This window comes from Filicampus tigris, chromosome 11, assembly GCF_054856515.1.
Source record: "Filicampus tigris isolate MCC_2025a chromosome 11, RoL_Ftig_1.0, whole genome shotgun sequence".
In the NCBI taxonomy this organism is placed as follows: Eukaryota; Metazoa; Chordata; class Actinopteri; order Syngnathiformes; family Syngnathidae; genus Filicampus; species Filicampus tigris.
This window is the reverse complement of record NC_141227.1, coordinates 11,109,986-11,124,853: the sequence shown is the minus strand read 5'-3', so window position 1 is coordinate 11,124,853 and position 14,868 is coordinate 11,109,986. Positions and strand designations below refer to the sequence as shown.

The 14,868-nt window shown below is 38.2% G+C and overlaps 1 protein-coding gene across 6 annotated transcripts in view; it reads right to left on the bottom strand.

The window, feature by feature from the left end:
• macrod2 (mono-ADP ribosylhydrolase 2) overlaps positions 1-14,868 on the bottom strand; it is a 392,053-nt gene that overhangs the window by 83,249 nt on the left and 293,936 nt on the right. For all 6 annotated transcript variants that reach the window (XM_086045890.1, XM_086045894.1, XM_086045892.1 and 3 more), the window contains one exon: positions 11,250-11,323. In XM_086045890.1, coding sequence (XP_085902016.1) covers positions 11,250-11,323 — 74 coding nt within the window. The remainder of the gene's footprint in view (positions 1-11,249; positions 11,324-14,868) is intronic.

The window sequence follows — 14,868 nt, the reverse complement described above, 5'->3', positions numbered from 1 at the left end:
GCCAATTTTCACATCTAAGAATTAAAATGGCTATTTATTCACTTTATTACAACTGAGGGGATTTAATTTGTTTCTGATATTTAAAAAAAAAAGGAAAATAAAAGCTCAAGTGTACTGGATAAACAGAAATCTTTGTGCAACAGAAAAATCAACACTTCAGCTCCTACATTTTATGGACTTTATGAGATGACAATGCAAACATGCCACAGTGGCCAAATGTTTATGTTAAAATGTTTAAAAATGTAATTAGTGAATTCACAATAGCCATATTCTAAAATATATTATTTTGCTTCAGTTATTTCACTTTGAATAAGGAAAAAGTCCTTGAAAAGCAGAAATCAAGCCACAGTTGTAAAAACTTGCAACTCTTACTGTAAACCTCTCAAAGGTTTTATATTCTTCACACTAAAAGTTGAATGGCAGTAATCATGTTATTCTGATACTAATCTATTTCAAAACGCAAAATGTTTGTGTTAACAGTGATTCTAAAAAGCATAAACATAATCCATCTGCATTGAAACATAAACTTAAGCTTGCATAGTAGACCAGGTTTGCGGAAGGAACAAACTTGAATTGCATCTTGTTACTTGAAATATCAGCGCTACAGCGTTTGCAGCATCTGCTATGAGGAGGACGGAGAAACATAGGGCAAATGAAACAAAAGCAACACTGCTTTCGCTATGCTGGTTGAACAGGGGCAAAGTCTGGTGTGTTGCCAAAGTTGTGCACATAAATAGTAATTCAGTGCTTCGGGCGATGAGAACACAGGAGTGTACTGGGGACCTCTCTGCAGGACGAGAGCTTTTTAACTGTTTCCCTTGAATGACAAATAGGGACTCCAGAGTGATAAGAAAAAGGTTGGCAGCCTCAACTCCTCTCTTTACAAGTTTGAGAGAAAGATGAATTTAGGCAGAAGCTTTTGCCCAACAAAGTCATTTGCACAGAAAGCAGGTGAATCAGCTCAATTATGGAGTTTAAATTGAAACGTACTAAAATGCAGTATTTCAGTATCTCTGGGTGAGTCGCCACTCTTCCCTCCATTACCAGAAAAGTAATGCTCAAATTCAGCAAGGTTAACAAAGACGGGGGCACAAAGGGAGGTAGAGATGGTGGTGTAGGTGAACCTCGGTCCACTTGAGAAAGAAATAGAAATAAACATGACTGAGGAGCGGAGAGGCACTATAAGGCATTGGCCTTAGAGTATAATGGAAAGGGACTTGTTTTGTCAGCCTCGCATGGTGATAGAATGGCAGACACTCTCTTGTGACAGTGTGATATTGGCTTGGCACCAGCTTGATGAATGTATCAGCCACAAGTCAGGCAAAACGCTGCCTTTCCAAGATGTTTATGCTGGCGTATGGAGACAGGCAGTTATAATGACGCGAGTGTCACCATTGTCTGAAATAAGTTGATGGAAAATGGCCAGCCTCAATTCCATTTCTTGCAATTATTTCAAATGGAATTGCGCCCCTACTGTATTTCAGATGAGCTATATTGCTGTCTTGAATTTTTTATTTTTTTTCAGACAACATTTTACCGAGGTGACTTTGTGCAGCAGACAGGCCCACAACATGGACTGCAGAATCCTGGTGTTTTCTGGGTAAGAAGGTGAAAGGAAAGAATGGTAAAGAAGGTAAAGCATGGTCATTGAATAGATGAGCGGCGCCCTTTCCTCGGGCAGGTGGCGACCTGCCCTAGGCCACCTGCTGTCTTACCAGGGCCAACCAATTAATGCTGCTCTCCTTTGATTACCCCAGGCATACTGGGGATACAGCAGAGAGCAGAAAATATACAAGAGTGTTTGCACCAAGCAACGTGGAGACAGCTCGGATGAAAGTTCAAGCCGGGGTCATGTAGTTAACATACACAGCCGTTACAAACATCACAAAAAGTAAGCCTCTTTGCCTAATTATTTAGCATTTGCATATTTAATTCGGTAGACGCACAGTTGTTTGTCTCCAAGCTTTGTCAAACCTGCCCAAGGCTTCAGGATCCTCACCTACACTGCATTTATTGTTACAATTTACAGGGATTAAATTAAACTTTCAGACATGTTATATCAAGGGTATTTTGCTTAAAAGTATAGTTCTGGTTAAAGTATACTTTTAATAACATTCATACATAAAAAGTCCAACAAGGATTGATGGTAAACCTCCGACTTGTTTAGATTTCGAAAATATTTATCCAATAGAAAAAAAAAGTGAGAAGAAATAACCAGTTCCAGGGTCAAATTTCCCTCATAAAAACATTCGGTAGACAACTAAATCATATATCAGATGATAACCTTCAATTGTCAATTGACAATGATACTAAAATCAGTAAAATGTGTATTTTTTTTGCAAATACATACACTAATTGGGCAGTATACAGAGCGCATACTGAAGTGCCTCAGTGTTATTTGAGTTTCATTAGCAACACATACTATATAATAAATCTTGAAAAGCATTGGTACTACAAATGACGTGTAAAAAATTATGCAAAGGCTACATAAATGGTGTGTTTATTATCATCATCATTATTGTTTTAAATTTACAGGTAAGAGGACAAGTGCTGATATGTGACCAATTCAGACATTCAAGAAACTGAATATTTATGCTGAAAGACAGCATATTGAATGACTGTTGACCTATGCATTCGACTACACAAATGTAAAGCTTTTATCAGCCACTCCAACCGGGGCACACTTTGTTTATGAATACAACCTTGGGCAAAAACGTGCTCTGATAAAGTAATGTATGCTTTGAAACAAAACAGTGACTTTCAAATGCACCAGTGCCTGAAGCAAGGCTCTGAGGCTGATTTGATTCCCCTTTGAGATGGTGTGAGGTATGACCCATTCTCCGAAATAACATGCCAGAGACTGTGCAATCACAAAACAACAACGTAGGTAATCACTACGGTGGTCTCGTCTCCTCCCCCTGAGGGGAGTCGAAACCCTCCGACATTGGTAACGTCTTTCTTGCTTGTGTGTTCCCCACACAGAAAAAAAGAGTGGACATAGAAGAGTAATACATCCAAGAAATCCACACGGTAAGCCAAGTTGTCTGTTGAGAGTGATACGCAATTGATAATTTGCATAGAGAGTTCTAGCCATCATTATTAGCAATTTGGAATTTTTGTAAATTGAGATCAGAACTCTGGTAGCGAGTTTAAAACAAAATGAGTGATTCTCAAGATCTTTTGTGTGCCTGGTTATACTCTTGTTTGGTTTGAAGAGCTTTCACCTAAACTTAGCTATTTTACAGAGGGTGGCATAATTCAACATAACATCCCTTGGTAATCCTCTAATTGTAAATTCTCCACTACATGAGGAGGCAAAAGCACCACACTATATTGGTTCCATCACCATATTTAATTGTATGTAAGGTGTTTTTTCCCCTTATAGGCTAACAGAACATGGCCGTGCATTGACGAAATACTTTCCCCAGAAGGAATCTGGTTTGTCCAAGTTTATGGGTGCCAGTAATGGTGGCCAGAATTGTATAGAGAGTTGAAACTCTGGTTCGTGAATAAAAATTCCACAGGCCAACAAACGTCAGCCATATTTTATTGGCCACAAAGTTGAACTTTTACTAGGTTAATTAAAAATTAATTAACAGAGAAATGTTGGGATGTCCTGGATAGTTCACTCTGTGCTGAGCTATAATAAAATAGGCTTTAGGGACCTGCATGATGATGCTTTTGAAATATAGATACATTATCAGTAGATGACCTGCAGCTCTAGTTCCTATAGAGGCTCAACTGAGGATACATTTGGTGTAGACGTTAAGGTTAAATTGAAATCGCACCATTTACAACACCGATACAAACCAAGGTTACTTGAATGTCTCAGACATTATGGCTTGGTATCAGCCCAAGTGAGTGACAGGATGTTGGAGTGGTCATAATGGTTTTCATTTACTATCAGTTTCTGCAGGCTATAGATAGACTAACATAATTAATGGCGAGAGCTCAAGTGGTAAAGCTTTTCCCCCCTCCATGTATGAGTCTAAACTTGATACTTTAAAAATATAGTTTATTCCTGTAGTATCAATGTTTGGTGAGTAGAAATGTGTTGAAAAAAAATATTAAACATTTTGAGGTAAGTAAACATAAATGAAGTGCAGCTTGGCTAGGCTTAGTAAACAAAAGCCCTGTTTCCATTTAGCAAATACGGTTTGGTATGGTACATATTTATTTATTTTTACAAATCAACTGTGAGGAATCACAACATATCTGACACCATACACATTACGACCATTTTGCAACACCTTTGTTTGTTTTTCTTTTTGCTTTCATACAAATCTGCTCAGATAATGGATGGATGGATAATTAAAGGAATTAGGGAGGGGGGAATGAGTTGTGTTTAAAGATTTATTTTGCAGTGTTTATTGTGTTTGTTGAATAATACATTGGTCACTTACAAACTCTTGTGCTGTTATGATGCCATACTACGTACAGCAGTTGACAGCTACTGCCAACATTACTATACAATGTGGTCCAAACAAAAGCTTAATCACATATTTTTGTTGTAAATAGTTTCGTGAGAAACGGCCTGTATCGTGTATGCACAGCAGAGAGCTAACCCTGATTTAAGTGTAATAGTTTAAACAACTAGAAATTCTGAGTTTGATACTGCTGTATATTCTTTAAGTACAAAGTATATGTACAATAGATATCGTTCAACAAAATTAGGTCCCAATGTCTACTCAAATGAAGCTTGACTTCCTTTTCACTTGACCTCAAATAGTATTGCACCCAAGTATGTATGTACAGTAATCGGGATCAAACTATGACCCATGTTGTTAATATTGGGCTGTCTCGCATAAAACAGGAATTACCTGGCTCAAATATATATACTCTGACTTTATACTTGCAATGAAACACGTGTTAAAAACCAGGCAAGCGCTTAGATGAAGTTGAATAATTAATGTTTAATAGTCCAATCTGCGTGTCTGCACTTGCGAGTGTTAATCAGTGACACACTGTACATTCTGCCCACCAAGAAGTGTCGTAAAGAAGCGTAAATGAGTGCTTTGCAATGGGCTACAGGTAAATGCAAAGAAATAAGTGAACATTTTGAACATTTTAATATATGCATAATATACAGTATTATGCTTCTTGTGCCACACACTTGGTTTACTGTATTTTCAAAGGAGTACAGTCATATACACACATACAAACACATTCCTCTATATTCAAGGTCTCCATGCATCAGCATGGGGTGCAGTAGTGTAAAATTGTGTTCAAAGAGAGTGGAGGAGCTGGTTGGAGTTTGATGAGTCTCCTGTCCTCTTCTGAACCAACGACTCGACCCGCTCTCGCTTTATCACGGTGTGCCAGCCTACTGTTATCTGCGCTACACTAAATCAATTAGCATGTCATTAAGATAGCTTTTTTCCAGCACAGTAAGTGTGGAGGTGGAGCTGCACTTAGAGGCCATCATATCTGGGTATTGGTGTGCAGTGGATGGGTCTTGGATCGGCAGACTCTGCTGTATACAGTAGCAGCTGGATTAGGGAGACCACAGCAACTAAATATCAAAGGACTGATACATTTCCCAAATCAAACACGAGGTCTCATTATGATTAATACGTGAAAAACATACAGAGCCCAACACATGAAACATTGTTGTTTGTTTCATTCTGAGTGGCAGTGCGATCTTCAGCAATGTCCACAGCAATTACAATTGTTGTTATAACAAACAACTTTTCAATTATTTTGTCGTATCTGAGTAAAGACTGAATCCATCTAAAATATAATCACACGTTTTAAATAGGGACACAATGTTACCAGAACATTGGAGTAATTTTACTAATTATACTCATTGGATCAAAGAAGCTGTCTGAAAAAGACAATGCAAATATGTAAAATCTGAAGGACATTATACTGGGAAAGACATACCTAGAGATAGTCAAAACCTGTTGTGTGTACAAGACATTAAGATAAGTTTATAATGGAAATAATTGCTTGAAATATGTAGTGACAGGCATATAGAAAAGACAAGATGTTGAACATTTTAAGTTGAACGTCCCAAACGGTCGTAGCTCACAATGATGGATTTACAGCAAATTCACATACTGTGAAGAGATAAAACAATAGTTTGAAAAGGCGTCTTTAAACAACATGTTTATCACAAACAACTCAAAATAAAACCAAGTTCCGGCTTTATCTTGCTGCCTGGCAAATGACAATAGAAGAAATCGAACACTATGAAAGCGCATGCCCCAGATTATCCCCCGCTACAATTGTTGTTTCATAGAACCACACAATCATTCTGTTATTACTAAAGCAGCACGTTGGTCTATGGACATAATGCAGAGATAAAAGCTTTAATCCCCACAAAAGATAATTTCACTCAAAGCGTGCAATCAAATCTTTTCCAGATAAACGTTGAAAATACTGTCACATTTACTGTTTGTGATAAAGTTTCTTCTTTATCTTCGACAGAACACACATTTAAACACAGCCACTTTTCATCTGCAGATAGCATGAAGCGCTACAAAGTTACATTTGAAAAATAACTTTCAACGGCATTAATTCGGTAATTGAATCCATATCGTCTTCAATCTATCCAAAAACTGATGCAAGTTTCATTTCGAACTACACAAAGTGGTGGTGGGGGGAATATGAAAGATCATGTCATGTTATTCAGAATGAGGCAGATCATAAAACCCTCAGATCATAAAAGCCATAAAACCCTCACGCTGCAGCCTTAGGCCAGTCACTAATATATCAATCTACATAATATGCATTGGATGTGACCCAAAGTAATTGGCTGACACAAAGAATGTACAGAATCTCTATTGCCAGAGAGGTGTTTTGAGTTTGGAGATACAGTGTGCCCATTTCACACTCTGCATCACATACGGTGTGCACATGCAAAGCCAAATGTTCAATCCCGCTCTCAGTTGCTGATCAGACCACATGTGCCTGACGCTCCCAGTCGCAGCAGAGAATTCAAAGGGTGTAGACGCTCACTTCAAAAGAGCCGCGCCGGCTTTGAACGCCATGCCAGTTGCGCAAACCATCAGTGGGATGCATCAGCATCCTTGAGGCACGCATAGGGGAATGTGGCCGCTCATGCACCCACAGATGACACCTTTTGGCACACACCTCTCTAGATACAAGAGACGACAGCTGCATGAGGAGGAAAAGTAGATTCAAACCGCCTTCCTTACTTTTACGCTTTAATACGGCACTCATTAAAATGAAAGACAATTAGTGACATATAGAATGTAATGTTTAACATTTTTTGTTTTACCATAAGATATTCATTCCTACTGAATAAATATACTTTAATATTAGTAATATTTTTTCACTTAAGTCATAGACTGTCAATATTATGATCATAATTTTAGTTGATTGATACGGAGAAAGTCCGTTTTTATGATAGCTCATAGTGAGGCATGCAGGGTCCATGTGCGCACCTACCCAGGAAACCAACCTAGTTTGCAAGGTAGGGAATTCTATGCTTGTTCATAGATATTTCATGCTTTTCTATTTTTTTTTTTACATACATTACTCTTCAATACAATGGCAAAGTGGTCATGGCAAAATGGCAAGTATAATACAACCAAGTTATACATGTAATTTCTGGCTCATCCAATCTAAACTGAATTGTATCATATTGTAGAGGAGCCAAATGCAATTCCTGAATCAGATCCCTGGTAAATGATATTAACTGATTTCTTCTTACTGTTATACTATTTAGAGTTTGAACATCTTAGGCACTTGGGCCAAGGAAGACTTAATCTGATTTTGTGGAGGATACGGTGACATTTTTGTTTTCTTAAAATCAGCAATAAAAACCTTTTTTTTTTCCCCCTTAATTATAATGTATATAATACATTGTATATTTCAAATGTCAGTTGCATGTTTTCAGAACACACACAGTACCAAGTACAATAGTTCACAGTGCTTTTATGTATACCTGTACATTTTCAACAAAACAGTGTTAGTTGTATGCCTTGGCAGAGTTATGAACAATCTTGTTTTTATGGATCAAATATCAGTGACATAATCTCTTTTCACAAATTTTATGTGCTGTGCTTAAGAGCTCAGTAAATACTCACCTTGGACTGAACTCATCATGGATGGCCAGAACAGGTTTTAGCTGCCTGTTGTAAAGAACGTTTAATGATCAAACTAAACTGTGTAGATCCTCAAACAACTTGCAGTAAGTTAGAACATTTAAAAAAAACATAGTGGTCACTTCGAATAAACCTTTTTTTTAACGATATTTCATACAAGATTGTAGAGGTTGTTTGAGGCAACATTTCATTAATTTTACCAACAGGTGTTTGTAGCACACAGGCTTTACCAGTTTAGCGCAGCTAAGGTGAAGCTAGGTACTGTAAACACAAATATTATTATTTTTTTCTTTTTATGAAGGAAAAGCTCACAATATAGTCTCATATAAGAAAAGATCCATCTTACTCAACTCACTGACAATAAATCCCTCAATTTGGTATAGCTGTCTCCAGCTTGTCGAAACACAGACAGCATCCTAAACTAATATCCATTCACAAACCAAATTGTATTTATTCACTTGGCATGTGGCACAAATCACTTTTAAAGCTCCAGCATAGGTTTAGGATTGGATTTAGTATCTGGTGTTTGAAAAGACAAATGGTGGAAATATAAATTGATCATTCACATACACACAAGAAAGCTGTACATATACCAGTATTGTGGGTGCATTTACCAACAAGGGAGTGCTTATTACTAAAGTTGAATTACACAGGGATATTGTTCAACTTAAAAATTTACATTTTTTGCCCTGAGTGGAATTGAGTAGAAGAGCTTATTTGAGTCTTCAAGCTTTTAGTCTGAGTCAGTGATGGCAGCTGTTGGGATGTTGAGGTGTTTCATTAAAAAGCTTGGACACCACAGCACGGGTTGCAAAATAACATGTCAGATCACATTTTTCATCGGCAAATTAAAGCCAATTAGATGGGCAAACAAAAAAAAAAACTAAGACCAGATAGGTGTTGGGTTGTCAATCATTGCATTCCATGAAGATATGAGAACTCCTCCCCCCCAACCTACCCACAAATTCTATTCTATGTGCAATAGCAGAGACTGAGCCCCTTCATTCTTTCATCTATTGTGATCACTGCTGCACTCAGGTCTCTCTAGATTAAAGGGTCTTGCCACACAGATGCTATTTATTCTTCCACAACAGAAGCCTGGGTGCGACATTGCTGCACTTTGGTGAGTGCATCTGTGTTAGAATGCTGGCAGAGGAGATAAACTCAAGGCTAATCAATCACACAGTGTTCTCTATTTTTCAATTCCAGGCTTGTGGAAGCAACAGCACACTGCAGGACAACAAAGTCTTTATGTAAGCACCTCTTTAGATTCCAAACATGTTGTGCGTGTATGCCATCATGTTAATATTCTAAAAAAAAACCGAATAGCTCCCAAATCCAAAAAAAGAGATGCACATGCACAGTATGCAGCCCAGGGAAGGGAATGTACTCTGCCACACAAGTGTTTCAGATGCTCTGCCAGGCTATTGTACAGATTTGAAACCGCAATAGCACAGCATCCCCCCCCCCGACAAGTAGAAGCCTTATTGTCGCTATGAAATGAATTGTCTCTGTGGACAATGACAATATTCACTCTTCGGCATAGAGCTCACTGAACTGCAGATGAACAAGTAGGTTAAGTTCTACTGGTCTATGCATGATTATTCTTCCTACTGGCCTAATGCAACCAGTGAGGCTTTTTGCATACTACATACCATTGAGTAATTGAAGTAACGGCACCACGTTTTTGTTTGGACTCTACCAGATTATATCGTAGTGTTTAAGTTGACAGCGTGCCCGATAACAGAAATATGTGCTATAACTAAATAGACACAATCTGCAATGACGTACTGCTTTTCTGAATAGGAACATAGAGCTGCATTTTTATTGTGCGACAAAATGTCTCACAATGACTCCAACAGTCACTATGTACAAATTGTTTATTATTAATATGTAAATGCTTATAGAAGTGCCAGCCAGGGCTACGACTTATCCAAGCTGATTTTTGATGCGAGGCAGGGTACACTCTGAGTTGTTCCTTATTAAATTGCAGGGCACATAGAGACAGCAAACCAATCACACTCACATTCACACCTATAGTATGGGCAATTTAAAGTCTTCACATAACCGTCAACTTAAAGCCTGCTCTTTATAGTCACCAATATGCTATGTGAAAGAGAGTGTGAACGGGTCCCCCAGTTGCACCTTACAGCAATCATCAGGCAGAGTCTTGTCACACGTCACTTGCAAAGTAATCCAGCAGCAGGTAATATTTGACTGCTTCTTCACAGCATCTGTAACACCGGCTGAGAGACGCTGGAGCATATCAAGCTGTGAGTTTAAAACGGACACCCACAGTGACACATAGAAGGATATCACTGGACACAAAGATGACCTCTGACGGTTACATTTCGCACAGGTTAATGTTCGGTGTCATATGTAATAACACTCTGAAAACCAGTTCTTCACCATTAAAGAATGAATGAAAACAAATGTATAGAATTTGATGGGAAACATTTTTATACACTATGCATTCATACGTCTTTTTATACTGCTTATCCTGATTGGGTACCCTGAGTAAACCCATGCATAAGTGGAGAGAACATGCAAATATACAGGAAGGATTTGAACCCCCAACCTCAGAAGCATGAGATAAATCTGCTCAACACTCGAGCTCCTTGCTTCTATGTTGTATTGCATTGTATTGTATTGGTACAAAATTAACTCTATAAAGTCACTGGTAAAGTTGCTATTCCAATTAATATTTTTCGAAATTAAAAAGGATAATCTAATGACTTGATTCATTCAATTTCACATGCTTTTCAATTGAGATATGTTTACCAACAATTAAATCACTGTGTTATTTAAGAAGCCTGAAAGTCTTAGTCATGTCCAGACCATTTAGGAGCTCAGTAATTCATGTAACACAAAAACACATCATAGATTATTTCATCAGATGTGTTTATGTTCTTGAGTTTGCTCCTACTCCTCAGCCAAGACCAATTAAAGAGTCAACAGACCATTTAAGGTCTGATTAGTCTCAGACTCGCTTTTAATTTGATGAGGAATGCAGACCTCAAACTTGATGGTTGATCAAGCGAGGCAGTTAGACGAGATGTCATCAAATACAAGGACGCATGAAAATGTGTGTTTTGTCTCACTGTGGTGGTCCAATCATGCTCACTTGTAATGAGTTATGAAAAAAAAAGTGGTGGAGGATACACAAATATGTCTTACTGTATTAGGATTCTCTTCGATCCAACTTTTGACTGTGCTCAGGGCAATGTCGCCTGCAGGCTCATTTGGAAACCCTACAAAAGGAAAAACAATGACAATCAATACCAGTACATACAAGACATTTACAACGTTCTGTAGGTAGAACTGGATTTACTAGAATATAATGTATAATCTACTTTTTCATGTTATCGTTTCTCCCTTATGATGATCCAGCCTTGAGGCCACGTACCGTTTTGACTACAAAAGCATTTGATTGTGACTTAATTTGGGACTGTATAAATTGTTGGCCAGCAATCAAAGCTGATTCTCACTCCACGATGAGTCTTGCGAGACAACAAAAGAAAATTATTATACCATAAAAAATATTTCACCTTTGCAGGAATTTCACAACAACGCTCACACAGGGGCTGATTTATTAAGATTCCAAATAGTGGCTGATAAATTGCAAGTTCAGCATGGTCGGGCCAAAACAACCCAACATGTTGATATTCCCCAATTTGAGATCGGAGCGGCCCAAACGTCCTTCCGAGTGGTCCAGATCAGTCTGAACACGTGACCAACAGAAGGAATATCTGATAAGATGATCTTTTTGAGCCATTACATTAATCTGAGTGTCCCTTCAATTGTCGGTAGGGGAGATTTGGGGATAAAATCGGGCTAATTATCCTGCTGTGTGAACCATGCTTAACATTATGTTTAAAACTCGGGAGAGACCAGGATCAATTCCCACCATGCACTGAAATTACCTACATTCAGGGAAAAAATGATGCACAGTTTTCTCACAGGCCATAATGGCATATTATGTGAATGGCTCCAAATTTTAGATCATCCAGAAGCTTCAAAATGTGCATTGCTGAATAGACAATATGTTGCCATAATTTTTGTTTCTGACATTTCAAAAATATTTATCTGAGTGGAAAAGTTCTCCCTTCAGCTTCTGATTTGTTTGCACTTTTCTGACACAGTTTTGCATGCTGGTTTGCATCTGCTTTTCAGACACACTTTTCAGTCACAGGATCAGGCATCACAATTCATTTAAGTTTGAATAAATCACAATGCATGTGCTAAATGTGTCTATATGCATAGACACCAAGCAGACTGCAGAAAATGAATGTAACCATTTTATGTATCTGGCACACAATTCTAAGTGCGCCCTGTTAGCAGATCAACTTCCACATCTGCTTGTGTGAGCAATCAACTTTTTTGCAGAGAAACCTCTAATAAATCAGGCCCATACTGTTAAAATTATGCAAACTTAAAAAGACTATAGCCGATGTTAAATAATTTGAAAGCAACCAACCGGCATGGGCACTGTTCCATATAATAAGCCCTGAATAAGGGACCAGAGATTGCAGAGGGCACTATCTGGCTGTAATGACAGGGGTCAAGACCTCAATTTCAACCCAAATCAACTGGTACAAGGGCCATGCAACATACGCAGCCGGTTGGTTATTGCACGGTCACTTTCTCAGATCTGTTTTTTCTTCCTGGGTCATGGCCATTGATATAACATTGTATGACCTATGAAACAAGTGTTGCAAGGACATTTTAAGAAAGGCGGATAAGCGAAAGCAATCAATCTTAACATTGCCTGAATGATGTCATCTCACACTCAAGAGTACTAGAGGTCAAAGTCAATAAATACCTCTTCTGTAAAGTTTATAGTCTTGACAGCAAAAAATAAAACAACAATTCACAGAACTCTCCGCTGTCTGGCTATTGATGTTTATCTTCCTTTATTTCCCTCTCCGCCTTGCAGGAAAACTTGAGTTACACCAAGAGGGGCGAAGACATGAATACATGTTGCTGAGCTCCTCTATAAGCAGGTTGTGAGGAGCATACCAGCCAGCAGTGACAACATGTCAGCTCTGAGACTACATTAGGGTGCGTGTTTGCAGATAGTTCACTGAGCGTTCAGTCCTTAGCAACTTGGCTGCAGGAACTCTGCTAAGAACCAAATCCAGCACGCCAAGTCATTTTGCAGGTTACGCAACTACTCTTGTATACTGTATGTACTTTACTTTGCAGTATTATCACCATTTTTATATTTTCTGCATGAAAGTACCATTTTACCAATATTTCAACGCACGCTTGTCATGTATTATTGGTGAACAGATGTGAGGTAGACAAAGCTGTGGAAAAACAAAAAGAGAACCAGCTGTCTAGGAAAAGGGTGTCATAAAAATAAGTGCAGGAAATGAAATTGAATAAATGAGTTGTAAGTTCCACATTTGTGCTCACTGTGTGATGTCTAAAGTGAATTTGGCTGAAACATCCTGAAAGCATCCCAGTCATAATAGAACATCTGGTCACTAGCAATGGGCAAACATTATCGGGTACATTGAATCTATTCAGTGTGTGAGTTTTTCAAGGCTCCTCACTGCTCTGATAATGATACTGCACACACTCATAACATAATAAATGAAGTAACAGGTGACTTTAGTAAACAACACACACATTTCACATACGCCTGCATGATACAATTTTAAACATTGCTAAGGCTGCAAGGGACTGATAACGTCCAGACAATTTCAATGACAAGTATAGTTGGGGTAATTGTGATTAGACAATTTATAGGAATTACTTTTAATTTGGTAACATATAATCACATAGGCAGCGTTGTGGGTTAGCGGTAAGCACAACTGCCGTACTGACAGGAGATCTGGGTTTCAATCTCAGTTGGAACATCTTTTGTGGTTCGTACATGAAAGCATTTTCTGTTGACATCAATTTCCTCCCACATCCCTAAATTATGCTTCTAGGGTTATTGAAGATTTCTATATTTCCCATAGGTGTGAACGTGAGTGTGCATGGTTGTTTGCCCCATGCGCTTTTTGACTGACAGGAGAACAGTCCACTGCGTATTCCACCCCTTGCCCTAAGTCAGCTAAAATAAGCTGCAGTTATCCGTGACACGTCTTGTATAAAATACCTGAAAGTATCAAATATGTTAGGAGTCGCCTTGCATAATATTACTGGGGTCAAAGTATCTGACATTAAATGTACTTAAGTTTCCAAATTGTTTTTCGCACATTGAATGTACTTAAGTATCAAAAATATTTTTTTTTCCCCATACAAGGAGTGGTTTGAGTTCTGTTTACGTTTCTATTTATTTATAATTTGGTTTACTTCAGTAAGCTTGACATTCACTTTTATTTGCTCCACTGTGGCTAGTAGTTTCCCAGAGTTACTCGTCACTCGGCATTTTCACTGGTCACAATTTTGTTTTTGAACAATAAATGCAACAAAGTTCATCACTTGGTAAAACAGGTCAGACAAAGATAATAGGATCAAAATGAAAACAGGAAAAAACGATGCTCAAAATCTGCATATAGTCATGTCACTTTGTTTCAAAGTACCGTACACAAACTGATCATGAGTGAGCGGACTGCATACAAATTGAGCTTGCACCTGGCATTTGCCTAGTGAGAGTTGCAGTGTCACCATGTACAGCTGAAATTCACCCACATTTGGCGAGTGTTAATGTCAACACCTGTTAGTTATATGCCTGTAGGATAATGAGCAAGATTAGCTACCAGAGGTTAGCCTCACCATAACATTAACCATGTGCTTAATCAAGATCATGATAACTAAAAGAACATTTGACTTCAATGGGGAA